This window comes from Chrysoperla carnea, chromosome 4, assembly GCF_905475395.1.
Source record: "Chrysoperla carnea chromosome 4, inChrCarn1.1, whole genome shotgun sequence".
In the NCBI taxonomy this organism is placed as follows: Eukaryota; Metazoa; Arthropoda; class Insecta; order Neuroptera; family Chrysopidae; genus Chrysoperla; species Chrysoperla carnea.
In genome coordinates, this window is record NC_058340.1 from 24,255,124 (window position 1) to 24,269,068 (window position 13,945).

At 28.9% G+C, this 13,945-nt stretch overlaps 3 protein-coding genes across 3 annotated transcripts; 2 read left to right on the plus strand and 1 right to left on the minus strand.

Moving 5' to 3' along the window:
• Window positions 1-1,486: 1,486 nt before the first annotated feature.
• LOC123297282 (ubiquitin domain-containing protein 1) lies at window positions 1,487-4,594 on the minus strand. Its single transcript, XM_044878883.1, has 3 exons — window positions 4,354-4,594; window positions 3,757-4,235; window positions 1,487-2,191 (listed from the first exon to the last, which is right to left on the minus strand). The coding sequence occupies exons 1-3, from the start codon at window positions 4,433-4,435 to the stop codon at window positions 2,036-2,038; spliced, it is 717 nt and encodes a 238-aa protein (XP_044734818.1). The 5' UTR covers window positions 4,436-4,594; the 3' UTR covers window positions 1,487-2,035.
• A 349-nt stretch (window positions 4,595-4,943) lies between these two features.
• Window positions 4,944-5,771, plus strand: LOC123297701 (ribonuclease kappa-B-like). The gene is made up of 3 exons (XM_044879458.1): window positions 4,944-5,061; window positions 5,471-5,593; window positions 5,666-5,771. The coding sequence occupies exons 1-3, from the start codon at window positions 4,993-4,995 to the stop codon at window positions 5,768-5,770; spliced, it is 297 nt and encodes a 98-aa protein (XP_044735393.1). The 5' UTR covers window positions 4,944-4,992; the 3' UTR covers window position 5,771.
• Window positions 5,772-6,375: 604 nt separating this feature from the next.
• Window positions 6,376-6,961, plus strand: LOC123297702 (ribonuclease kappa-like). The gene is made up of 3 exons (XM_044879459.1): window positions 6,376-6,546; window positions 6,630-6,749; window positions 6,821-6,961. Exons 1-3 carry the CDS (start codon window positions 6,478-6,480, stop codon window positions 6,920-6,922), a joined length of 291 nt encoding a protein of 96 aa, XP_044735394.1. The 5' UTR covers window positions 6,376-6,477; the 3' UTR covers window positions 6,923-6,961.
• The last annotated feature ends 6,984 nt before the right edge of the window (window positions 6,962-13,945 follow it).

Below are 13,945 nucleotides of genomic sequence, written 5' to 3' on the forward strand. Positions count from 1 at the left end.
TTGAGACTTTATTTAACAATAAAAATGTGTACAATCAAAATATTATAAAACAACAAATATATAATTAATTAATTAATAATATTATTATCCACAAATGTGCACTGATTATTATGAAATTACATTTTTTTTTATATAGATTTTTGTTATTTGTTTTTAGAAAAACCTGTTTTAAAATTGTGTCAGATGATTTATGTTTTTTAATATGAAATATATATATATATTAAGTTTTATTTTTATTTTATTTATTATTGTGGACCACAAAACTCAGTCATTCACACTCATTTTTTTTTACTTAAAAAAAACTGTTGAATTTAAATTTTAAATAACACAACACACTTACTCAATATTATATAATTTAATTTCGAATATTCAATAAACATGTATTGCATCTATCGATAACTTTATCTTTCTTATTTAAAAAAGATAAAGATAGCAATATTTTTCAATAGATGTTGATTAAATAAACGAAAAAGTTTAGTTGATTATATTCTAGACGAAAGATAATATTTTGCTTATTACTAAGAATTCTACAAGTAATGAGAAAAGTTTTCGGGTAGGTATAGAAATTTTTGTTGACTTACAGATGGCAGAAACTATTGTAAAAATGTTCAATTGTAAAAACTTAAGTATAAAAATATTAAATATTTCCCGTCAAACGGTACTAAGTGACCGTCAAATGGTACTAATGTCCGTATAAAAGCAGATTTTTGAATACGTTTGTTGTCTCCGCAGACTTATTAGATTAAATAGTATTGCTTCAAAATGGACTTTATTAGGAGAGATAAAAAGCGGAACTCTCTAGCCAATAATAAAAGTTGTACCATAATTAATTGACTTTTTTTTTTTTTTAATTTTTAAGCGCTTTGCCCCAGTTAAATTTGACAAAGTTCGATTTTAATATATTTCAAAGAATTAGTGGTCTGATTAAAACAAGTCTGTAATAACACACAAAAAGAATCACTAAATTTTTTGTAATGCTCGATTACTCGAGTTATGGTTAATATGTTGCGATACGGAATGCCGCACAGTAAGTAATGGTTGGAATTTCCAAGATTGTTAATCATCGAATCTTATTGAGACATTTTTACAGTTCTACCAGCTGAAGTTACAAAAAAGCTACGTAACTACAAGCAATTTTTTTAATAAGGCATATTCAGAATTTTATTGTATTTTAATTATTTACAGCACAACCTCTTTAAGTGTGAAAATTTAAACTGTTTAATTATTTTTTTATGTAATTACATACAACGAAATTATAAACCTACATTCAATACAAGAAATTTATTTTTAAATAAGTTTATTAGTTAGCAGTTAAGTTCTGGTTAGGTGATCATACATGAGCTGTTTAGAATCGAAATTCTGATTATCGTTTTCGTATCTCAGTGAGACTGTTGACTAATCATCACAATCATCAGTGACACGCTAAATTTGTTCAAAATGAGCTGAATGACATTTTAGATTAAGTCACAGAAATCACGGATGTTTCTTAAAAATTTTAAGTTTGTATTGAATTTCTTCCTACCACGTAAACACGGGTAGGATATCGATTAGATTGACATCAATTTGTAAGATGATTTATTGATCGCCCAGTTGTGGTTTGCAAATTCACTGCGGCCCGCAAAAGTAATCATGTATGGCCAGATAATTATTTTAAATTTCTAGAAAGATTGATACTCTTTCGCCTAGATTACAATTTTACTTTCTTTTTTTTTTTTAAATATTTACTTGTGTATATAAATTTTTTTTTTTTTTAATTTTTATTTTTTACATACTTTTTTATTAAAAATTTGTTATTGTTTTTTGATTAAAGACAAACGTTGTAAAGCCATTTTTGTTTGTACAGACGATGAACTAAGTAAAAACTTTCAACCAATAATTGTATGTGTAGAATAAAATCACGTAAAAACAAATATGTTCGCGCAAAACATCAATTGAAAATGGATGAACACATTTAAAAATTAATAACAAAAAAGAAAAATTAAACATATTTTTTATAGTCCGTTTTTGTTTCCTTTACAATGTTGTAAGATAAGTCTTATGAACCTTCTGCGTTTGGTATGTATTCCATGTTGACGATAACTTGTACAACATATCCAGGTTGAATTTTAGCATCCTCGACATGAATTTTATCACCAAGTAGTTTTCCACCGAAGAACCATCGTTGTCTTGATCCATCAATTCCTTCTTGGTTCTGTTAAAATAAAATATTTAAGAAAAAGTGTATATAAAATGTATTTCTCGTCAAGCGCGGTTAAAGAAGTTTTTTAATTCTAGAAAAAAACTAATCGTCAGATATTTTCAAAAAACTAACTGAACAATGATTTATTTGTTGTTGTTATTGTTCTGAGCTAAAAAACAAAATTATTCGCCGTTTCATTGTTGAGATATAATAACGCAAAGTTAATTAATTTTATTGTTTAACAGAAACGACTATAGTTAGAGTATTGGTTGTTGAAAAGAGATAACTATATTAACAGAATTTTAAACAACACTTCGTACACTATATATTGTATGAGAAATAGTTGAGTGGTACATAAAGAGTTAAAAATAACACATTATTTCACGACAAGCATGCATATTTTTAACGTGCATATAGTCTAAAACATTTTTACAATATTGTAGGGGGACAAACAACTTAAAACATTATTAAACTTCTTTTTTAAGTTAAACTACATAGTTACTTCAGTTTATCACACATTGAATTCCAAGTATGTCTTGTTATCAATTTAAAATAATAGGTGTAAATTTAGAAGTTCTACTCTAAACAATTCTTGGACATTGGACGTAGATAAGAATATAACAGATATTCATGACCTTATTAGAATTTTTATTATAAAACTTTACTTGGTACGAATTTTTTTGAGGTCGCCATTTATAAAATAGTTTTACATACATTTTATGGCAATATGATAAAGAGTACACTCGAACCGTGATCGAATCTAGAAGAGTTGGATTTCGATTCACGTTAGAGTATTTTGAATTTTATCTATCATTGATGCCAAAAAATGTTTTAGTATTAGCTTGTAAGTTTAACAGGGTGCTAGCGAATTTGGAAAGTAAAATTTAAGGAAATTTTAAGGAATTCCAGGACTGAAAATATTAGTTTTTAAAGAAACTCTTATTTACTAATTTATTTTAAATTTACAGATGATAAACTATTAATTTCAGTAACAGATACATACATGACCGGATAAAAGATATTCCTTTTCAATGCTTCATAATGCTATTAGATCGAGATAAAAAAGTACAGTAAGTTTTAAGTACAAAAATTAACATTTTCAAGGATGCGAAAAAAAACCAAGGACATTTGCAAATTTCCCAGGGCAAAATTTTGCAAGGATCGCTATACACCTTGTTAAAGATAACTGACCTTACTAGGTCACTAAGATTCCTGTATAATAGATGTCTGCTTGAAATAAAAGATCTTCAGTCTTTGTCATGTAAAATTTTTCTGGAAAAAAGTGATGTTTCCGATTTTGATAAAATTTACAATTAGGGATATACTTGGTCAAAAAAATACGAAAATTAGGACAAGTTGATAAACAATTATTGAAGTCTGAAATCGCATTTGAATAAGCACAAAGTTCTTCGTATATAATCGTGTATACTCAATGTGTCTCAAGTTGAATCGAATTAATATGGGTTTGTGGTATTTTTCTTGTAGTTTATGTTTTTGACGAGCAATTAAAAAAACCTAGGAAACTTTTCATCCAGAATATCGCAATACTATAAACAAAAAAATAACAAGAAACTTACTTGTAATTTCTTTTTACACATTCCAATAGTATCAGTGGAAAATACTGGTAGTTTAACATCGACACATGTGTGGGATAATCTAAGTTTGAGTATTGTCTCAATACCACCGTCGACAGGTTCCGAACATTCAGCTGGTGAATCTCTGCCATTGTCCTCCTTAACAATATTTATTGGATATGATAAACAATAAATAGGTACTTGATACCGTGTACCTAGTTCATCGTAACATTCTGTTAAATATCCATTTGGTACAGAGATGTTAGCACCATCTAATATCGCTTGAGCTAATTCAAAATCCAATGCTTCAGCTGCTATCGCAGCCGCACGTAATGCATCCCATATTTCTTTTCTACCATCAAATGCGGGAGCTGTATCCCAAAATTCATCACGTTTACTTCGCAATTGACCTTCTGTCAAAGGAACGTCACTCTTCCATCGGATTGTCTCATGGCACAATGGATGATTTTTTCTTGTACTTCCTAAAATATTTTTAAATTTCAATTAAAACAACATATTTAACTTATGACCTATTTAAAATTTTGTAAAGTCCAAGGTTAGTAAACAACAAAAAAAAAGATCAAATAATGTAATATGTACCTGAATTTGGTCGTGACAAACTACCAGACGAATCGTCAATTGCTCCACTTCTACTTCTAGTTATTCCAATGCAACCACCCATTCTGAATGCCTCTTAAGCGGCATTGCATAAATTCTAAACTCAATTGCACTTTGAAAACTAATATTGCCATTTTCTAATCATCATTACTTTTATGTTTTAACTTGTATATTTAATCATGATTACTGACAACCAGTAGAGAGCTCTGAAATAAGTTCCATAAAGATGACATACATTCATCATTTACCATAGATATGTGTAGCATAGAAATAGTGCGCGTTCTGTGAAAATTGAACAATATTCCAACAAAATTTCTGCCGATGGGTCTTATATAAATCGATGAAATAAGCCTCAAATTAAGTATAAGATTTTACGAAATATCGTCCACTATTCTCGTCCAAAGCTTCGATAAAGTTGAAGTAATCAGTTTGCGAAATAGCAATAGTCTGGATCAGAACTAAAAAGGACACATTTTATTATGACGGGACATAATTTTGTTATGAACCGGACATAGTTTTGTTATGAACGAATCCCTAATCTATCAGTAAAAATTAGATTTTTCCTACTTAATTCAACTGAGGATTCAATTAATAAAAACAAGAATAGGAAATCATATCAAAATGAAAATTTGTGGACCTAAACTCTCGCTTTGTGGAATTTTGCTCAGTATTTGGGGTGTCATTCAACTGGTAAGCAAAGCTCAATCCAAATAATACCAAATTCAAATAATTCAATTTTATGAACCTGGAATGTATGTATATTTTGACAACCAGTTATTCATTTTGTCCGAAAGTAGTAGTTGATCTGACTCAGCTCTTCTACGCATGGGCTACTATTGCGCCTAAACAGACAAGTTTATTTCGTTTAATGTTACCTGCTTTAAATGGCCTCGTATGTAAAAATACCGATCTAAATTTCTATGCTTCTTGCGTAGAAATAGGCTGAGATCTAAGAGCCTTGGATAACTAGTTCCACACTATCAAATTTGAAAATAGCTTCACGGTCTATGATGAAACCTTGACTTTAGCCCCTTAATATCTGCCCTTGATCTATTGATGAAAAATCATAAAATTATAAACCTTAAATTTAATCTTTTAGTCTTTGATGGGGCTGTTTTATCATATGAAGTGCATAGCTTTCGTAGACGATCTAGATCTTGATCATTCAGGATTCGAAAGCGTAGCTGAACTCTACGAAAAAGCGGACACAGCTTACGAAACCGTAAGTAGATCAAAATCGAATGTTTTTTCTTTGGTGTCATTTTAAGATCTAATAATTTTATTATTTTTACAGTGCGCGCATACTTGTTTTTATGCAACTGGTATATATAGTCTCATACTCCTATTTTCCATATATCAGTATTATTTAAATCGTCGTGCTTCATTAAAAGTAAAGTAGAATTTCCTGTATAAATTTATTTAAAAATCAATTTTTGTATAATGTATAGGTATGTGTTCAATGTACACTAGGTGCACCATTTTAATCGATACATTAAAATATCTCCTAAAATACACCAGTTAAATTAATGTGGTGGAGACAAAAATGATTTAGTTTGAAGGGAGTATCTTATTCTTGCATTTAGTTTGGTTTAGGTCTTCGGAGTCATTTAAAAGTCAACTCAATTTCACAACCCTCTTTCAAACTCAATAATATTTCTTGAACCAGATTTTTATAGCTATTCTATTTAGGTTTTTTTTTTTATGTATCGATGACACATTTTGTAGATATTATGTGTTCAATAATATTCCATTTATTTTTTAAATTTGAATTTTGTCCCCTTTTTTCAAGTCGTATTATAGAAACGTCTCATTTATAGAAATATCTACGTATACATAGTCAATTAAATCTACGGTAATTAAAGACCCAATATTCTCCGCCCTCATTACGCCCATGTATACATTTTGATTAAAATATCTATATAAATGCTTATATTTGATCGGTTGTGAACGAGGCCGTTATGTAAAATAAACACCTGTTATGAACGAATCCTTTATATATCAGTCATATGATTTTATTCTCACAAGATATAGAAGTAAAGTTGGGTTGATTCAACCTTTCATTAAAAATTTGGGTGTATCAAAACTTCCCTTAAAAATCTTATCAAAATGAAAATTTGTGGACCTAAACTATCGTTATGTGGACTTTTGATCAGTATTTGGGGTGTTATCCAACTGGTAAGTAAAGCTCAACCCAGATATAGAAGAAACATGTCATGGTGTGTCAGACTGAAATGCAATTTAAAAAATTACTTTTCTAGGTGTTGATGGGGCTATTTTATTATGTTAAGAGCGTAGCCTTAATAGAAGATCTCGGAATTGAAGAGAAATTTGAGAATATAAACGATTTTTATGCTGAGGCAGACAAACGGTACACTCAGGTATGTAGAACATAAATTATTAGTTTTTCTTTGCGTAATTTTTAATGTTAATGATTTGATTCCTTTTACAGAGCGCGTATAATTGTTGGATTGCAGCTTGTTTATATATTTTCACCCTCCTATTTTCCGCACATCAATTTTATGTAAATAGTCGTTGTTCATTGAATGTTTAAGTAAAATTTTCCTTCAAAAAATGTATATTAATATCTGTCATATAAAAAAAATCTGTATAAATCTATCTAAAAACAAATATTAGTAAAATTAAGATTTGTGTTCAATGTAAAAAATATTCCGTTTTTTGATTTTTAAATTTGAATTTTGTTCACTTTTCTCGAGTCGTTTTACAGAAACAACTCACGACAATAGATTCCGAAATAGGTGAACATCCAGAATGGATCTATTATTAGAGATCCAATTGGATTTTAAGAAACATTTCCAAAAATGCTTATTTTTGAAATAGTTGTAAGCACAATTTTATTGAGCATTTAAAAATTTTCAGTTTCAAAAATAAGCTATTTAAAATTTGTAAAAAATAAGTATTATAAAATTAAGAATTTTAAGATGATATTTTTAATTTTTTTGTATATTTTCTGTTTGCAAAGGAAATATTTGAAAATAATGAAAATATCTTAGATTTTATTGTTAAATGTTTAGATTATAATTAATCAATGTTTTCCTTTGGTTTTCTTTATTATGTAATTATTTATTGTGAATAAAAGGGTTTAGGTCACACTTTGTAATTTTTTTGAATATTTAACACACTGGAGGTCAAGAGAACTTCTGCCATAAATCGAGCGTTGAAGTCAATTTATGTTAAGATTCCGTACGCAATGTTAGCGGACAGTGTAGCCAGCACTTCGACGATAGACTCATAACTTAGATCCGTACTTTTAAGAAGATAATAAATAAAATTATCTCCTTGAAAAAGAAGGAGACATGACAGTCTATATACTAGTGTTTCGAGATATTCAGAGATAAGGCTATTCAACTGTTCAGTTCAAAATTAGTGTATTTAATCATCAAAATGGGAAATCGCAAACATCTAATGCTGTCAAGGAGAACAATGAGTGGAGGTAGACGATTGAACATCTTAGCGTTAAAGGATCGAATCCTTAAACCTAACTTTTGATTAAAAAAACAAATGTATAATCTAAATATAAGAATTAGAAAAATTAATAAAGATTTTTTTTTCAATGTAAAATTTGTGTTTGTTTTCTTTAAATTTTAAATTTTGATTACTATTATCAAAAGCGTACAGAAACCCAGCAACAATTAGATATTCAAATTGGATTTATTAAAAGTTCATTTGGATTTTAACTTTTAAGAAACAATTCCAGAAATGCTTATTTTTGAAGTATTTATAAATCCAGCAATTATATTCTGGATTATTTTAAAATTTGACTTTCAAAAATGAGTTTTTCATGTAAATTTAAATATAATAATTTTAGAACTTTAAAATTATAAAAATTAGAATTTTAAGACGATATGTTCACCTTTCCATTTTGTTTACTATTATCGAGTTGCAAACAATGGCTAAAACAATTAGATATCCAAATTGGATTTATTAAAAATCCAATTGGATTTTTAGAAACAATTCCAGAAATGCTTATTTTTGAAATATTTATTGAATCAGAAATTATATTCTGGAACATTATAAAATTTCATATTCAAAAATAAGCATTTTATGTAAATTTAAAAATAAAAGCTTGGAACTTTAAGATAATATAAATTTTAGAATTTTAAGTCGATTTGTTCACATTTTCGAATTGCAAACAATGGTTCGAAACAACAGAGAAGTTGCATGTTTTTTAATTTAATTTTTGTTCGAAAGCAAAATGATAAATGGTTTGTCTAATTAAACGTAATTTTCCATAGTTATAAACTGAAAATGTAAATTTAGCGAGATTCCGATCGGCTTACAGCCTTCACGGGTGTAAATACGCCACTACCGTTTTTTTTTATTCAAAAATATAACTTTTTTTTTTTAACACTCGAACTAAAAAAAGAGGGGTTATAAGTTTGACCGCTATGTGTGTGGCTGTCTGTCTGTCTGTGGCATCGTAGCGTCTAAGCGGATGAACCACTTTTGATTTTTTGTTGTTTCGTTTGAAAGGTAATTTAATGGAGAGTATTATTAGCTATGTTTCAAGTGCGGTTTAGGGTTCCGTAACCGAAAAATTTATCGGGGGTTTTTTAAATTTTGCAAATTTCGATTTAAAATATACTTTCGATGAATTATTTTTTCATTTATATATGAATTTGTGGCAAAAAAAAAAACTAATGCAAGTTCTCTATTATATAACTGATTGATTTATTAAAAGTTCAATAGATTTTAAGAAAGAATTATAGAAATGCTTATTTTTGAAATATTTATAGATACAGCAATTATATTCTGGAACATTATGAAAATTGACTTTCAAAAATAAGCTTTTTATATAAATTTAAATTTAATGATTTTAGAAATTTAAGAAATATAAAAATTTTAGATTTTTAAGACGATTTGTTAACATTTTCATTTTGTTTACCATTACCGAGGTTCAAAGGAAGATTCAATACAATTAGATATATAAATTGGATTTAATTTAAGTCCAATTGTATTTTAAGAAACAATTCCAGAAATGCTTATTTTTGAAATATTTATAGATACAGCAATTATATTCTGGAACATTATTTCAAAAATAAGCTTTTTATGTAAATTTAAAAATAAACTTAGAACTTTATTAGTAATAAAAATTTTAGAATTTTAAGACGATATGTTCACATTGTCATTTTGTTTATACTATTATCGAGTCGTTTTACAGAAACGACTCATAGTCTATAAAGATTCCGAAATAATAATAAACATCCAGAATGGATCGATTGCTACATTGCTAGCGATCCAATTGGATTTTAGGTAATATTTTTAGATAAGTTAATATTTAAAAATTAAGTAAGAAACTGTCTTATGTTCACATTGTCATTTTGTTTATACTATTATCGAGTCGTTTTACAGAAACGACTCATAGACATAAAGATCTCGAAATAATAATAAACATCCAGAATGGATCTATTGCTACTTTGCTAGTGATCCAATTGGATTTTAGTTAATATTTTTAGATAAGAAAATATTTAAAAATTAAGTATGAAAATGTCTTAGATTTTAATGATCTATATATAAATGCTTAGATTGTAATACTCGTACTATTTGACCTTTGTTTTCCTGAATAATGTATATTTGTTGGTAATAAAAATGTTTAGGTTGCATACTTTGTATTTTATATTATATTCATCATTAAACTTTTTAGCCAGCCGCGGTAACTTAGACCTTATAGCCATATCATACGGAAATCGTATTTAAAATCTAGATTGATAGTTCTTTCAGAAGGTTTAAAAAAATTTATTAAACCTTCTTTCGGAAGGAATTAAATTTATCCGTAATTTCACTCCTTAGCCAGTGGGACATTACGGTTTTAAAAAAAAAAGAAAAGATTATTACATACTTGAAACCTCGAGAGTGGCTTCATTTTGATGAGTCTATTAAACTTTCCTCTACGATTTTTTTCTGTAAAGGTTGCGATTTCAAATGATCATGATGACGTCATACTTGAGTAATGGTTCTGAAAAAAGCAGCAGGGAATTTGTCGGGCACTATGACAATTTGATAACATTAATAATTATTAAACAATAAAATATTTTGTCCGACAAAAGTACTGCACGGATGAGCTTGTATACCACCTCGAATACATAGATAAATTATAGTAGTGGGAACTCGAACATGCCGAACTTAAGTATTTTTGTTTTTGAATATACGCACATAGTTCACTTTTTGATTGTTTAATAATTATTAATGTTATTTTTATGTTTTTTTTTTGAATCCTTATTAACCACGACGTCTACGCTTTTTTGTTGAACAATTAAATTTGAAAATTTTATTGGAAAAACTAGATTAAATGTTTAGTATTTCAAATTATGACGATTGTTATTTCATGGGATTTTATGAGCCCCATTATGGGATGGTAAAATTTGACCAGATACACAAACGCACATATATCAATTTTCTTTTATTTTACCATTGCAATTTACCGTTGGTTTTTATCATATTTGCAAATTAACAAAAAATTATAATAAAATTGTCGTAAAATTTCATATGTAATTAGTAAACAGTATGAGTAGTGTCTACATCTATTTAATAATCATTTATGAATGCCCATCTATTTAAAGATCTTTTTTACTAGTGTTTTCTTTGTAAATATAGACTTATGCACTGTACCTACCTATTGAAAGTCATCGATGAGGAGTACGATGGTCTTATAAATTTATACTTCTATAACACGATTCTTATGCAGTTTTGGCCGGGATGTTTGAGATATAAATTTCTGTCTATATATATTTCATCACTACATTTACACTGGATAGAAGAGCATATCCAGCGGGCTCTTTTAGTTCGATATGCAGGTTGATTACCTGTACCGGCGGTTGATATGAGAAACTTTCCATTAAAAAACCACCTTTGTTAATGTTTCGAGTTTAGTTTTATGTTTAAAGCTTTGCTCATCTTTGCAGCTTTTTAAAATTGAACTAGAAGTGGGTACACAAATTGTACGGAAGTTGTTTACTGTGTATGTTTAAATTGTCTTTTAGGAGTGAGAATTTTCCAACACGTCCCTTCTTTTTGCGAATTGTCGAAGGAAATGGAGCTATTGCTTATGTACTGAGGATGGAATTTTGAAATAATTTCTTCAGTTTTTCATCGATCCTACTTAATAGATGTCAAAAATGACCTAATGAGGAGGAAATACGATCTTAGTAATGGAGATCTGCAGCTCCTGAGTTTTTTTACTCTTATCTATGCCATATATAATGACTGGGTCTTCCCAGCGTGCTTCCCAGATGACTGATAGATAGATATTGAATTGGTAGGCTCGATAAATCTACCTTGATATTACACATATTATTAATTGATTTATTGCCATATTCTATACATTCCAACTATATCCTAGGATAAATATCTAAACGTGTATAAATGCGTAGCCAATATTAGTATGTGTAGAAAATATACAGTGTGTACACCGAAAGAGTCGCCAATGGAAAAATAATTTTTTAAATTTTACTACAAATCATAGTCTAAGATCTCGAACTAGGTAGATCTACCATCATCTTGTTTTTTAATGAAATGTAAATATAATTTCTAATATTTTATAAAAGGCCATGTTATTATACAAAACGGGCTACGGTTTTCAAATACCCCCGTCCCCCTCATTCCTCTTCAAACTATGCAGGAAAGTTTACTTTGCCTCTCTAATTCTAATTATATGCTTTTTATAGCATTGTTTTAATTTTTCGCTTTAGGTGGGCGTTAAATGCCGCAGATACGTTTTTAAATATACAGCTTGTCCCTAGTCACTCTCTAAGGCCATTTTTCTAAGGTAAATCAGATACAGAAAAATGTTTCACGGAAAAGTTATTCGTATCGAAAGGAGGTATTTCATTGACAATTTGAATTGAAGTTTGACCTTCAAGATCAGTCAAAGGTATACTTGATTTTGTTACACGAAAAGACACAAAAGAAAACTTTAAATTAGAAAGTTGTTTCTTTTAAAGACACCAACATTTTTGTTTGACGATTCTTTCGAAATATGAATAGGTTCCATAGACATTGTAACCTGATCCAAGTTTGGCATGCGATAATCTTCTCGATACGCGGAGATTTTTATGGAAAATGCCTTGCCGTAAAAATAGAAAGTTTGTCTTGTACCCTCCTGGTATGAATGAACATTCTGTATATTGAATTATACAGGATAATTCATTCACACATGTAGTAAAAAACCACTGTAAATAAGAACAAAATTGCGTTTCGATAGAAAAAATATATTTTAGAAAGTTAGAAAAGGGTAAAAAGATTCCGAGAAGTACCTTAGCCTACGACAATGCACATGAAATGATAAATCCAGCCCTGCACTACATTATTAAATCAAATACGTAATAACAATTAGTGGTTTTTTTGAAAATATAATTTTAAAGAGCATAGTTTATAATTAACATACAGTGTTTAATTAGCATTATCTACGGTATTATTAAATTAGTAGATATAAATAAATATTTTATTTCATTTATTATTATACAAGTGAAAACAAACAATTGACTGAGTTAATTGTTGAAATACCATGCATCATAAAAAGTGTTGATTACTATATCACATTGCACATACATATACAATTTATATAATACATACTATACAATTTACTCCTAATTTGCGCCCTCATGGGTAAACAGTGATGTTTACGAAAAAATGTTTCAAACAAAAGTTGTTTATTTTTGTTAAGGGAACATTTTTTACATTTAAACTTTTGTTCTATCTCTAACGGTTTACAAGATGGGTCCTACGGACCCATAGCTCAAGACCCAATTGACTTATGTTGCTCATTTACGAACTCGACCTCACTTTTTACGTCCTGAGGACGCTGTAAGAATTTCAGCTTGATATCTTTTTTCGTTTTTGAGTTATCGTCTCCAAAGGCGGATGGACGGACGGACGGACAACCGGAAATGGACTAGTTAGGTGATTTTATGAACACCCATACCAAAATTTTGTTCGTAGGATCAATATTTTTAAGCGTTACAAACTTGGGACTAAACTTAGTATACCTTGCATATTACATATACCTATGCATGGTATAAAAATATGTTATTGTAAAACCAAAATAGCTTTCAAAAGAAGTAGAAACAGATTATAGGCGAGACGATATAACATTTTGAGATCGATTTTTTTTCGGGTAAGACAGATTGTGATACGGTTTTTTGAATTCGATTCAGGAAGTTAATTATAAAATTTGTGACCTATTGATTGTATACAATCCATGAGAATTTTTTCGCATCGCCAGGATACATTTTCGTAAGTGCAAAAATTTATTATATACTTGGTAAATAATTAACGAAATCGAATAAATTTTGTTACGCGGGAGTTTTTGGAGTCGTTGTTCACGAATATGCCGTCAAAAGTTTCCTAGATGCACTTGTTGATCAGTACGCCTTGGTTGTACATTTTATTCCTAGAATTACCTCTGAATTGTTATAAAATGGATCCAAAATAATTACTCGGAGGTTTTCGAGGTCTATGAATTTTATGAAAAATCTTGGAAATAAGCTCTGTACCAGAGTACCTATGCCCCCAGGTACACCGAGAAATATTTTGTACATCATATTTGTGTAGAGTAGTA

Excerpts from the sequence above, each read along its gene's own strand:
- LOC123297282 (XM_044878883.1), bottom strand. The coding sequence starts at position 4,435 with ATGGGTGGTTGCATTGGAATAACTAGAAGTAGAAGTGGAGCAATTGAC. Across the intron at positions 4,236-4,353 it reads TTTGTCACGACCAAATTCAG|GAAGTACAAGAAAAAATCAT; the intron begins GTACATATTACA and ends AAAATATTTTAG. Across the intron at positions 2,192-3,756 it reads TGTGTAAAAAGAAATTACAA|AACCAAGAAGGAATTGATGG; the intron begins GTAAGTTTCTTG and ends TTATTTTAACAG.
- LOC123297701 (XM_044879458.1), top strand. The coding sequence starts at position 4,993 with ATGAAAATTTGTGGACCTAAACTCTCGCTTTGTGGAATTTTGCTCAGT. Across the intron at positions 5,062-5,470 it reads TTTGGGGTGTCATTCAACTG|TCTTTGATGGGGCTGTTTTA; the intron begins GTAAGCAAAGCT and ends TTAATCTTTTAG. Across the intron at positions 5,594-5,665 it reads CGGACACAGCTTACGAAACC|TGCGCGCATACTTGTTTTTA; the intron begins GTAAGTAGATCA and ends TTATTTTTACAG.
- LOC123297702 (XM_044879459.1), top strand. The coding sequence starts at position 6,478 with ATGAAAATTTGTGGACCTAAACTATCGTTATGTGGACTTTTGATCAGT. Across the intron at positions 6,547-6,629 it reads TTTGGGGTGTTATCCAACTG|GTGTTGATGGGGCTATTTTA; the intron begins GTAAGTAAAGCT and ends TTACTTTTCTAG. Across the intron at positions 6,750-6,820 it reads CAGACAAACGGTACACTCAG|AGCGCGTATAATTGTTGGAT; the intron begins GTATGTAGAACA and ends TTCCTTTTACAG.